General features: G+C 44.6%; 1 protein-coding gene across 6 annotated transcripts in view; it reads right to left on the bottom strand.

Moving 5' to 3' along the window:
• The window catches only part of MECOM (MDS1 and EVI1 complex locus), a 348,700-nt gene that overhangs the window by 192,893 nt on the left and 141,867 nt on the right, over positions 1-13,940 (bottom strand). For all 6 annotated transcript variants that reach the window (XM_054204388.1, XM_054204389.1, XM_054204390.1 and 3 more), the window contains exon 2: positions 1,212-1,561. In XM_054204388.1, coding sequence (XP_054060363.1) covers positions 1,212-1,561 — 350 coding nt within the window. The remainder of the gene's footprint in view (positions 1-1,211; positions 1,562-13,940) is intronic.

The following is a 13,940-nucleotide window of genomic DNA, read 5'->3' as shown; positions in this document are numbered from 1 at the left end:
TATAATTTCTCCTGACACCGTTCTGTCATATTGTCACAGGTCTCACCAGAGTTTAAACAATAGGATAGAAAGTTTGGAATGAACTCAGAGAGTATTTATGGAGAGTTAAGAGCAAATCAAACCTCTATTTTCCACCATACCAGCAAGACTCCGCTCCCCAGCAAAACTCCATTTTTCCTGGGAAAATGAACCTCCCAACTCTCCAGAGGTCAGTCGTGCCCCTGGAGAGCCATGCAAGCGCTGCACTTCTCCCCTTATCAGAAACCAAAGGAAACGTACAGATGGAAAACTGAGATTGCGCTCTGCTTCTACAGCACATTGTTAAAACTATGAATAAAACCGTGCAAGAACGTTTGTGACGCCATAACGCAACTTGCATTGTGCACCACTTGATGTCTAAAACCCTGACCTGACTGCGGACCTGCAACTCGGCCAGTTCCACGGCGATATCACGAGGAAAACACGCTGCCCCCGAAGGCCAGGAAAGCAAGAGGCAGCTATGGTACTCGCCAAAGGAGACCTTGACCTCCTTCAAGAAAAGCAACATTTCTCAGAGTATCTGCAGAAGCAACACGAGCCACATCGTTCCCATGTGTGCTAGGTTTGACACCAGCATCCAAACAGCCTTTCACCAAATGAATGGCAAAATTCCCATTAAGTTAAATGGAAGCAGGATCAGACCCCCAGCTTTTGATGTCCCTGAACAGCACAAGGTTCTGCAATAGCAATTGTAGCCACCCAAGACTAGATTTTAGGGCTGTTCTAACCATTGTTGACAGAAAGGGGCAATGCACAACCCTGAAAGCAGCACCCAGCTTCTGTTCAAATAGATAGCACAGTGTGGTTTGCAAACCCTTCACCCACAGACGTGCCGCAGGGCTGCACGAGAAGGAATTAAGAGCGGTACAGAAGTGTTCCAACATTGCAACTTCTTCCTTTCCTTCCCTAAGAGAGGCAGCACCTGCCGATATCAACCCGGACAGATTTCACGCACAAAGAGCAATAATAATTTCCTGTTTCTTTTCTTTTCTCTTTTTTAATTTATACTTTTTTTTTTTTAATCCAGAAAGCCCGGCGAGGCCACGAAGCAGTCTCAGTGCACAAAAGTATCCCCTGGCTGCTGCAGGATAGGACTCAAATTCTGCAAATATTTCTGTGTTTATAGACACACAAGAGAGTTCAACAGACCGAAAGAATGTAAAGTGCCTTACCTCCCAACCGTAACTGGGATCTTTAAGGTGTGGCCGCTGCTCTCCTACAAAAGGGCCAAACTTTTCCCCTGCTTCAATCTTCCTTTTGGTCCATATCCCTAATCCTGCTCCAGGAATGTTGGATTCTCGGAGCTCAAACTCTGAAGGAATGGGAATGTCATCGGGAATGTATATCGGAGCCTTGTAAGGAGAGCTCTCCTTTGGCGTGAAAGCTTCGCTGGAGGTTGCTGGAGAAGACGGCTCTTGAATGCTGACGGCTGTTGGACACTGGGCATTTGCAGCTTCTCCATCAGCTTCTGGCACTTCCTCCAAAGGAAGTTCAGGAAAGCTTTCATACAAACATTCATCACCTGGAAAACAAAGCCAAACAGTAGGATTTGAAATATCCTGACAGATTTTGCATATGAAACCCTTTCAGCCCGCACGTAAAATGGAGAGGACAGTTTGGTAGGCGGGCAGCACCTTCATCAATCACTAGTCCTGCAGCAGAGCCTCAGCCTGGAAGGAGCTGAGCCTTTTCCCTGTTGTAGGCCTGGGGGTACACAGTGTTTCTCAATATTCCTGACATCAAAAGTGGTTTACATCATGGAACACAAGCGAGGGAATTACATACAGATGTATATGCAGGCACACCCTATTGTCCAATCTGGTCCGGATATAGCGCTTTGCATCGCGTACTCTTTGAAATTACAATTGAAAGCCAGCATTATACGTTACAACTGAAATCTAAGTGAAGTGAAAAGCAGGAAAGCTTTACTGGTCTTTCAGAGAGACAGATTGAACCTAAAGTAGCCAAAATTAAGTTTGATGGCCTCCAATTAGTCTTTGGAGGAAAGGATCCAGCCTACCACAGAACTCTTGGCAAGAACTTCAGCTGATGTAAATCAGTGTCTTACCATTGACCTCCAAGAAACGCAATGATCTAAAGTAAGTTCAGGATCCAAGCAGCACCTTATAGAGAACATGAACCTTCTCCTCTTACAGTTGCAAAAAAAAAAAAAAAAAAAAAAAAAAAAAACCCTAACAAAAAAAAAAACCAAAACCTGGGGCAGATCCAAAGCACATTAAAAAAAAAACCAAACAACTTCATCTCTGGGGCTTAGCCAGCAAACAAAAAGAAAAAGAAGAAAAAAGAAAAAGTCACTATTTTTGACAGCTCAAAACGTAAGGCTGATTGTAAATTCCTTTTAGCCAAAAAAACTCTGAGTGACTTCAGCAGGGGCTTCAGCTGCACCAGCAATGTAGTATTCAACCCAGTAACACGTGCAAAAAGAGCAAAAAGACAAACAAACCAAAAAAACTTTCTTATTTACATTAATTTAACTTTATTAATGTCACTGTACTTTTCCTACACAGCGGAATTCATTCCACTTATTTCCAACCTAAATAAGAGGCGAGAATACTATTCTCCAAGGCATGAAGCTTAGAGATCAGGTATTTAAGATCGGAGCGTGAGGAAATTTGCATAATATGGTTGGCCCAGAAATTAAAGCGTTACGCTGGGCTTGGCGTTCAGAATGTCTCCGTTTCAGTGAAGAAACAGGAAACTTTAAAACGTTCTTTCAATTTCTTGCTCATTTAAGAAACTATCCATGGTAGATTAGCACCGTCTGCCTTTTCCACTGGAAACTGGTCATAGCCCATTATCTCTCACATCTTTGTTACATATTATCTCACAGTTTTATATCTGTACTTTCATGCTTCTGGTACTGCCTAAGACAAACACTGGGACATAACAAATCATTTGAATAGATTGCTCCCATCACATGACTGGCAAACTGGATTCTTCATCTGTGAGCAATTTATTCACAGCCATGAACTGTTTTTCTTTCTTTTATGTGGCACTGGCTATGACCTCATACATGTCACAAGAAAGTTCAGCTGCCCGTTCCCTCGGCCTCTGGTTTGGCAGGCTGTCCCTGCACTTTAGCGATTGAACCCAATATTGATTAGTTTGTCACTTTTCTAATACCTGGCACTATGAGAAGTAGGAAATCTTGACTGACTCTACCATTTAGCTGAGAAGGACAGAGAGAGGGATTTTCCATCGTTTGTGCTTCAGAAATCCTGCCTGTGATAGCTTCGGTGGTGCTGAGTTTAGCAAAGATGCTCAAGAGCCCGTGAAAGCACCGGTGCAGAGAGCTTGCTCTGTGTGCAGCACCTATGAGCCCATGCCCGTACTTTTCTGCAAACAGAAAAACCTCAACCTGGACACCAAGGGACAGGAAAGAAGACAGGAAAAGGGTAGAGACACAGCTCCACCTGGATGTCACCGTTCATTTCACCAGGCACTGAAACAACCACATCAGCAGCCATCTCTCTTGCACCATGGCATTGCTGCTGCCCCCAAACATGGCTCTGCTCCAGCGCGGTGGGACGGGCAAGAGAGGTTGGTCCACACCTCCTGAGCATCCTCAAAACTCCGACGCTGCGTCCACCCAGGGCAGGCTCACCCCCAATTCAGATTTCTTCCCCCAGCTGTTTAGCTTGCAGTCCTGCCTAAAAGACTTCAGCCGGTTTTGAAAGTGGAAAAAAAACCAACAAAATCTAGCCCATGTATACACATGGGGTGCAGGAAGAGAAATCACACAAGGAAAGTGATCAGGATGATGATAAGCACATGGCTCACTGGGAGGGGGTTTTTAAAAACTTCAGGCATCTAAATCCTGCGGATTTACCACGACAGCTGGGCAATTGACACTGAAACTCCTTAAAAAGCCCATCTCACCACTGTTGTCCCCATCCCACGAAGCAGTGCCCCATAAAACCAAGGCTCTCCCCGTGCCCCACGTCCGCGTTCGACTCTCCTTCAAACAACAAAGTGCCTCAGCCAAATTGTTTAAGACACAGCAAGCAACGACCTGCTCTGTGCCTTTCCCCAAAGGGCCACCTTCCTCAGCCCCACTTGCCAGCACCGCCTGTCCACAAGCCGAGCTTTAAACATTGAGCAAGCACGGCTTTGCAGATGTTTCTTCTCCCCCAGGGACAGTCCAGTTTAATTCCTCTCTCGCAGACTCAAAGGCCTCAGTTATACTTATCTCAGTCATTCTGGCTAAACTCATTTTTAGCCATATAGGGTCAAACCTGCAGCTGATAAATCGGCCTCTGGAAGGCTGGCAGGGAGACAAGTCCATTTGCTGGGTCTATTGTGCCTCCTTTGATTTCCAGCAGCCACACCCGATGTCGTCGTTAAACATGGGCTTTCAGCTTGAAAGCTCTGGAAAATATAATACGCCGATATGCCCCAAAGCCCTAGCAGTGCGGGTAAAATGGATTACTGAAATGTTATTCTGCCTGAAATAGCAACATATTCTAGCAAAAAATATATTTTAAAACCTCAAAATAAACGCGAAGCCGAATTACGACTGACCAAGAGACAGGAAGACCATTAAGACATATTTGTGAAATTAATGATAGAAGGAGCTAAGTTAAAATCAACGTACATGAAACAGGATCTGGTCTTCATTTTCAAAGGGTGTGGGACTATTCCCCTTAAAATTTACACCCACGTGGAACAGAGGGACTTCTAGCAAAACCATGGGATATTGACCGATAGAAAAACCTTCGTAAGGTTAGAGTTAGACCCAGGGACTGCGCTGGTAAGCATCGTTTTCCCAGTGAACTGCGAATCATTCGCACAGATAGCACTGCAGTTTTGAAATTCAAGATGGCTTCTTTAAAGTCCAGTAATTATCCCTGCTAGAAATGGCATGAAATAAAATCAAGGCCCCCGATAAGGGAACAGATAAGATTAGGTAATGTGGAAGCTCTAGATATTAGCCTCCATAAAATTCTTCACTGCTATTTTACAACAAAAATATGAGCAAGCTTCAAAGGAAACCCAGGAGGAAAGGTTAATTGCTACTAAAAGACCAGGGTGGACACCTGCGTTTGCACTTTTGACACAACCTTGCATGCCAGCAGGAAAGAGTCCACGTGGCTGCGTGCTGGGGATGTGCCTGATGAAGACAGGAGAGCAACGTGCCAAAGCTACCGCCGTAACTCCGGGGCCTGGGGTCACTTCAAGACCGAGAGGGCTTCTGTGCACGGCTGGGAGGAGGAGAGGACTTCCTTCCATTCGGATGTATCTTAGAAGTTCAGCACGCTCTTCCACTCCAAAAGCAATTAGGTAGGAGGCACTAATGACTGAGGGAGGCAGAGGTTGCTGAACGCAGCCCAAACCCCCTTCCCCTGGCTGCAATTGCTAGTGAGGTTGAGGCGTGTTGTTAACAAAAGCACCCTGGGCCGCACGGTCAGTGAAACTCTGCCTTTCTGCAGCTGAAATGGCACACAGCGGCGTCTCACATCGAGGGGACACGCTAGCCTGTTACACATATCAGCGTTTCAGGGCAGTCTTCAACTCAAAGTTCATACAAAGTCCTCCAGGGATCAAGTCTGCATCCAGATCTCCAGACCCAAAGCCACCCCTAACAAAGAGAAGTGCATCCATTCTTCCTTTCTTCAGGCAATTTGTGCCTGAGGATATACATTCCTAAAGTGACTACTGACTGATAAACACTCGAGCACATAAATCCAGTTCTCTGCACTTGGAGTCATGCACGTGGACATCAGTGACTTAATCATGAGCTGGATGGCTGATAACTCCGGATGAAAGAAGTAGGCTGGAAGCAAAAGCATCCAGAGAGCCTACTTCAGAAGTGTTTCTAATGCCATCGCCTTCTGAGCAGGGTAAAGTAAGAGCTGAGATAAATGTGGAAGTGGCTCTTTGCAACGAGAAGATACACACAGGTTTGTGCCTGCAACTTCTCAAAGGTGAGAAAGATGACCCCTAGGCCCAAAGACTAGACATTGGAAAGACCTGGCTCTGTTTGATAGGAGAAGTCCATCACATGCCAAGAGTTCTGCTGTTGACCATGCCTGACACGAACCTTTGGTGAGCATACAATAACAAAGGCTTTGGGGGAGCACAGTAGGATCAGTGAATTAGACCCTTCTTCCTGTGTGAGACGAGGGTGGACCTGAATGTACCACAAAGCCCTGAATCAGATCCTTGAAAGAGCCCGGAGAGCGTTTATAGTTGTTTGACTTAGCATTTCTATTCAGCGCTGAGGAAATCTGCATGGAGTATTTGCAGGGATATCGGAAAAGGAGGCAGGCATTTCCTGTTGCATACAAATGGGACACCTTTATCTGAATTTCTGTTTGAATGAGTATTAAAGAAAAAACACTGTTACAGGCAGGGACTCATTGATTACAAAATACATCCACATGGGTCTAGAACACAGGAGGTCAGGAAAAGCAGAAAACTAAGAGAAGAAAACTATTAGCTTCCAAAGGAGCATAGAGCCAGTGGTGAGCTAAATGGGAGCCACCTGACAGTCCCACACCAGGTAGGCATGGCTCAGAGGGAGTCACTTTTACGTCCTCTAGAGGAGAAGCAGGAAAGGATCCTTAGCTTTAGAAACGTGCAGAGATTGGGTTACTATCTCCAGGCTCAGACGGGACTCTAGCCAAGAGCTACATTACTCTACTTGAACGTTTTATCAGTTAACATACCTGAAACTGGTTTGTGCCACTCCCTATTCACAGAAGTGTTTCGTGGAGCTGGACCTAATGACAATTATTTATTATTATTTGTATTGTAACACAGTCTGGGGGCCCCAGGTGGGGACCCCACTGTGAAAAGCATCGGACAGACCTTATCAAATGAGATAAGATTCTAAACAGAATAGAGCTATTAATTCCCAGTTAGGTAAAAACCATAAAACTACCAGAGGAGAGAAAAACCAGTTTACAAATAGAAAGTTTGGTTGTTCAACAAAAGAGATTACAAGCAAGCGTAGAGATAAACACGGCGCTTGAAACAGTTTTGAATCATTACTTCAATTACCAAGGAAAAATACTTTCACAAACACTAGCCTTCAAACGCATGGGTATTTTGCATATCGTATTACTTGACCCTAAACACAAGGATGAGAAAATCAAAGCCGTCCTGAACATACTCAAAAGGTCCAACCCTGAAAACCACACTCATGGACCACGCAACGAGAGCAAGGGGGACCAAAGCACCCGTGCGGTGGCCCCGAAGGCCAGATTCTGATTTCTCTTACACAACTGTTAAATCCAAAGTAATTACTTTAGACTTCCTCCAAGGAATAAATGAGATCAGTGTCTGTCCTGGAGTTAGCCAAAGTCGCTCGAATTTCTTCAGGCTGATGCTAATGTAACAAAATGAGAGGGGAAATGTGGTGCCCAGATTTCAGCTTTCCCTCCGCGCTCGAGAGGCTGCGGATTGCAGAGGGCAAAGCTCGCCAAAGCCTCCCTGCACCGAGCAAACCCTTCTGCGGCGCCGGCAGAAGAGGGAGTTGTAGGAAAAGCTGCGCAGACAAAGGCAGGCGAAAGAAGGCAGCCAGAGCACAGCGCGCTTTGGGGCTGAAGTACAGAAATCACCAACTTTTCACAGTGCTGCGCCATGGGCTGCGGTGTCCGTATGAAAGGGGAGCTCGGTTCGGGTCACCGCTGGAGCACCCCGTGCGAAGGGCTCAGTGCTGCCGGGAGCTTCTCTCCGTGCCTCGCTGCGAGACGCACATCACTAACAACAGTGCACGTAACTCACAAGACAAATTAAAAACCTCCCCTTGCACGGGAAGCGGCTTTTGCTTCTTGAATTATTGTGCTAGCAGAAAAAACAGCCCTGAAACAAGAGGCTCACAGCGGGAGAAGAAGTGAGCTCCTGAGGGCAGGATGAACACCGAGCGCCTGGGAGAAACCTGTCCACAGGCGTGCAAGAAGCGAAGTTACACACGCTAGAGAGCATCAGGCCTTTGAAACAGGATAATTTCAGCGTTGCCAAGCGTTGGTACTAGACCAGCAAAGTCATAATGTAGTAACTGCGTAGGGACCTGCCCCGTCGGCTCTGGCAATTCTCACTCTCAGCCCCTACAATAACTAGTAGCGTTTGGTGCTCTGTCTAGTGTCATTCATGTCTAATTGAGTAACACAGTCAAAAGCATCTGATGTGGACCAGACGCTGGCTTTTAATTAGGGTCCAGCACTGAGAGACTACGGGTCAAATTCTACTTTCATTTGCACGGGAGCCACTCTCCTCGATGTCAGGGGAAGTTGCACCTGCATAGCTGAAAAGCAAAATTTGGCTGCTTGTGTTCCTGTGCACTTCCCATATAAATTACTGTATTACATGCAGCAACAAAGAATTATAAATGTTGGCTGGCACGTACTGAACTTATTTACAAGTTAAGTCTAATTTTATTTATAGTTCCAGTACAATCATCTCTGGTAGAAATATTTATGTTATCTGTACTTCTGGTCTGTTAAGAGTCTGCCGCAATCATAAACACCGCTGAAAAATTATTCGCAGTTAGCAGGGTTTAAACTACCCATTATATCACCAGCTAGTGCCAATAAACTTTGGTGCTGGCTGATAAAGTTTCCTCAATGGAATAAATATATATTTGACTTTCAAAATCTTTTCTGGGTTACACAGAGCAGAGGGTAAGAGAAGAGGGAAATGCCGGCCAGAGGGTTTGATATACTGAGGGACAGTTCTGCAGGTAGAGATCTGCAGCCAGGACAGATCCGCGCCGGCCGGGAGGCAGCCCAGAGCACGCTGAAACTCTAACTAATAGCTTTAAGTTATATCTTAGTAAAATGTTTCAACCGAGTGGAGCTGCGGCAGCTAAGACGTACTCACTGACATCCTTCGTGACTCTCTACACGGAGTAGGCCCAAGGGAAGAAATAATCTGCCTTGAAATTTTGAGCCCCGAGTACTGGTCACCGCTAAGGGAGGGAAATGGATTAGAGGAACCAGCTTTTGTTCATTGTTCGATTGCCATAATGGTAAACACGATGTATATTCTCACACTGATGTGGCGCAAGAAGCCAATCTGCTTAGGAGAAAACTAAGGACGGGAAGGTTAAATATGAATTAGTGAGATCAGACATTTATACATAGAAAACACTAACTAGGAAGAAAATTTAACTAAATCTACATGAGCTGGAGTAAGATAGAAAAGGTAACGCACTTTAACAGTCCCTGACAGGGTGAAAAATTTATTACTGCAAAAGAACATTTTAAAATCAAAACAATTACTTGAACCTACAGTATTATAATCAAGGCAAACGAAACTTTATCTTGATGTAATAAATCAGTGTAACTGAACTTCTTTTTACTCATTAGTAGACCTTTACTGTTTTAAACCGAGATGTGTCACAAAGTAGCACTGGAAATCACATGCCTCTTTCTAACAGAAAGCGGTAATAAAAGATGACTATTCTACCAAATTATAATGAAGACAGATAACAGAGTGAATTATAAAACAAAGGTTATAGATAGAGACTGAGCCTTGTAGAGGTAATGACTTTTAATTGGATTGAGTTTATCATATTTTCAGAGGTACAGCACAACCAGAAGAAAGGATTAGAATTATTTCCACATTTCATTATTTGGCATAATGAGAAAACAGAGGGAGGTCCACATCCCTGATGTGTTTGGTAAGCCACAGGAGACGTTGAACATGTCAGTATCTGGTAGAGTACGGTCCCGAGACACAAATGCATTCGCTGCCTTATAATGCAGCAAAGTGTAATCACTTGAAAAAGGAAAAAAAGCCAGGTCATGAACTTTTGAAACAAAAGTGCACTACGAGTAAAAAGGAATTTAACCCCTTCCTGCCAGCAGCCACTTTAGCACAGCCTATGAACAGCCATACATCCGCTTTGGGAAGCTGAGCAATTTTCTAAGCACCAATAGGCAAAAGAAAAAAAAAAAAAAGAATTGGTGCAGGCTGGGCCACTCCATCCCCACTCTCACGCCTGTATAGTCACACCATCACAGCAAAAAGGCCCAGGGGAAACCATCAGGGAGTGGACCTGCCCTGGCTGAATCCCAGAGGGATGCCCTGCCTGCGCTCCACTTGGGAAGAGTGGAGGACATGGACCGTAGGGGAGCAGGCAGCTAGGGATGAAGGAGCAAGAGCTGAGTGAGGGGTTATCGGAGAAGGCCTGATAGACATGGCAGGGTACCAATGATGTACCCTGTTTGCATGCTATACCCAAGTATTCCAGGGAGGGCTGGAGTTTCGGGGCATTGCCTCTGGAAACCTGAGCTGCCGTAGAGCAGAGACAGAAGGTTTTGCACCAGCAGGCAGACAGCTTTTTAATTATGCAATTGCAGTGAGAGAGTCTTAATTATATTTGAGTGTCACTGTGATACGCCGTAGTTAAGTCCTTGAAACGCTAACAGAAGTACTCATAACAAATACACTAATCAGGAAAAGTATCAAATAATTAATCCTACAATACTGTCCACTTCAAAAACTCAAGGTCTGGCAAGACCGGTTTCCAGCATTTGTTTCCGAGGAGATACAAGGCCACAATTTTTCCTGCAAGTGACTTCTCAGCAGCATGTGCTGTAGTTGTATCTCCGCAAGGTCACCCAGTAACAAGCAGGATGTACTTAGCTGATTGGAAAATCGTGAATCTTAAAAGCAACTATACTTCATCTCACACGGGCGGGTGTATTCTGCGTCATTCTGCAGAGCATCAGCGTACGTTTATATTCAACCTGTTTGGATGAGTAAAGTCATCATTATATTTTATAAAAAAACCCTTTGGGGGAATTTTATTTGATCATATGGAGGAACACTTTTATTCCTGCATGACAGCGTTGTTTTGGGTGGGATTATTCGAATACATGGATGACAATTTGTCCCCATATTTCTCCATGAAAACTAGGTCCTCGTCTGGCACGCATAGCTTTGACAAGTTCTTCTCATCAGTATCTCACTCAACACAACGTATGAGATTTCAGAGTGCCAGAATCTTTTCTTGTTTCATTTTACCAGCAAGAAAGCATTCTGAACTGGTTTTATCCACGTTACCTCCGCAGATCCCACTTCACCCTTTGCTCTAGACACTGCCTGTTCCTTCAACCGCTTCCGCGGCTTGTTCCGACAAACCAAATTCTACCTGTCCCAGCCGTACACTTTAAATAAGCACTTATTAATTTTTAACATCAAAAAAATATACTTGTGTTTCCCGGCACATTTCAGAAGGCGGGTCTGTCCCAGCAAACTTGGGAATTATGGGATATCTTAAAGTCAGTGGGACTTTTGCCAGCGACTTTAATGAAATGATAATTTCAGCGGCGATGCGGGTAAGGTTTGTCAGTGAAACTGATAGCATTTATTCCAGGCATATCCAAGCACAGCCAGGAAAAAAGCTACTTGCTGCCCTACAAGCAAGCTCCAGAGTCCCTGGCAGTATGACTTTAAACAAGGACGGAGGCAAAAGAAAATTACACCCGTTAAGTACACTTACAATTCTCCATCGCCTTTCTAAGACAGTTTATTTTTTCTAGAAAGCGTGGCGGGGCACATATGAAAGTGTGATGAGCTACAAGGATTTGTAGCAATTATTTTCCTTGGCCTTTGCATAAGACGGCGGGAGGAAGCGCTAGGCTTTTGGCAACCAAACCACCCAAACGAGGGCCCGGCCCTTCCACCACTGCGGTGCTTCTTGCACTCCTTCAGCCTGGCTGAAGGATGCTGCACGGCCCCACTGCCAGCGACCACAGCTCCTTCCCCGGGCCCTGTCTGCGCCCTCTGCTACGGGAAGGTGTTTGAAAAACAGCGATGCCCCTGAAAACCCCTTCATTTTCTCTCCGCTCTCTCCCCGTTTCTTTCTCTTCCCGCTTTTCTCAGAGCTGCTTCATTTTCTTTTTCATGTTACCAAAAAAAAAAAAAAAAATGGTTTTCCATTGAAAAGGAAAGCATTCAGAGAAGTTAAAACAAAAAGAATAAAAATCCAAACCCCAAATATTACAGCTTTGAGAGTTTTGCTGAGCAGTCAGGAGACTTGTTTTAAAAGGAAAAGTGTTTGCAGAAATTAGGCAAATCCAGGATGTTGCCACCTCTTTCCTATAAAATTGCTCCTCCTGCAATTTAGAAACTTCTCTGAGGGTGTTTGTCTGGCTGTATTTTCACCCAGCACGTCTCTGAAGGGTAAAGCTCTCCGTGGGTTGACTGCTTTGAGGTTTTCAACACTATCTGAGAGTTTTCCACTCTTGCTTCTCTCCCCTGCTGCTGGTCCGCAGCCGACGCCGGGAAGTGCCTGCTCCCTCTTTAACAAGTATTTGCAACCTCAGCCAAAAAATACCCTTCACTCGGATGCAGAGTAACACCTCCCTCCGTTCACCCCCTTTTCCCCTTTCTTTGGAGGAAAACGAGCAAAATTGGTTTCATTCATCTGCGTTGCTGCTCTCTCAGGAAAACACTTTCTCCTGCAGCTCTCGGGGACGAGGAGCCCAATTGCCAACGGTGCCCCTGTCTCACGTGTTGGAGGCCTCCACCCAAACCAAAGCTTCACGGACAGAGACGTTAGAGACACAGAAACCACTGGGGAGTTTTTGACCAGCAGAGACCAGAGTATTTCAAGACCACCTAGTTAAATGAAAAGATCAAGAACATATTTCTTGAGGGTTGGAACCAGATGATCTTTAAGGTCCCTTCCGACCTGAACCATTCTGTGATTCTGCGATTTCAGCACACACAGGACTAAAAGGAAAGACCTCCTGGGCTCTCATCTCCATGGTCTAATCAAGCCATGGAACCTTTGCTTATTCTGGGAACGAACAGCTCTGACACCGCACACTCGGTTGCTTTCACAAAAATATCCAGTAACGAATTCTCCCATTCCCTCCTGAGTTTCCCATTTCTTCCACGGGATCATATTATCTCATTTGCCTCAGATGAGCCCCATGGCGAATAGCTCATCTCTCCCCAGTGCTTTGAAAATGCAAAGCAGGACAGTATGGAAATGCTAAGTGTTCTCCTAGCACCAGTAGCCTCTTGTAAGGCGGGAGGAGTGACAGTCCTTATTCTGATCACATCCCCCCTCCAAAATCAACAGTGACACCAGTGTGAAACCAGAACGAGACCCCTGCTGTGAAACAGTTAACATCAGTTAGATCTATCTTGACTTTAAAAAAAAAAAAAAAAAAGAAAGAAAGAAAGAAAGAAAAAGAGTAGGACTACAGTTTATTTTACATGGCTTCCTGGTCAAAGCCTCAAACGTTTTGTAGATATTTATTGATATATATTAACTGTAAAGAAAGTTAACTGCTAATGTAATTTATTCCACTCTTTGTTCCATACACCTTGTATCGCTTTCTATGAAGCTGTTGATCTTGGAAAAGCAGAGGGGTCCTGGTGAGCCGCTAGCAGAGAGCAATAAATCAGCGCTCTGAAAGCTTCTGGTTCATCCCAATAACTTGGAAGCAAATTTGAAAAATAATCTTCCCCCCCAAAACTGGCAATCTTCACGAGTTCTATTGTTTTCACGTGCAGGGCTGATATATGACAGCTTAAATAAATACATAGCACTTAATGGAGCAAATTCAGCCTCAGTGTAATTGGATGCCGTGCCATTAGAGACCTTGGCCCAGGCAGCGCGCTCTGTCCCAAAGGATCGTAGAGGACCCTACAAGCTCAAACTAACACGCAGTTGTTATATACTTTAATTCTACTTACTATGTCACTACGGACAATCTTCTGTTATAGAGCACTTAACTATATATCTATTTATGTTTACGGACATGGATTTAAGTACTGTTTATAATGCCAAGAGTGTATATATACAAAATGTATATGTAATATAATATTATATATATACACAGAGACACATCCTAAATCACGGAAGTGATGGAGTCCTTGAGCAAAAATGGCTTGAGGACTATTTTTTTTTTATT

The sequence above is a fragment of the Rissa tridactyla genome, chromosome 6 (genome assembly GCF_028500815.1).
Source record: "Rissa tridactyla isolate bRisTri1 chromosome 6, bRisTri1.patW.cur.20221130, whole genome shotgun sequence".
NCBI lineage: Eukaryota > Metazoa > Chordata > Aves > Charadriiformes > Laridae > Rissa > Rissa tridactyla.
This window is presented reverse-complemented; position numbering and strand designations above follow the sequence as displayed.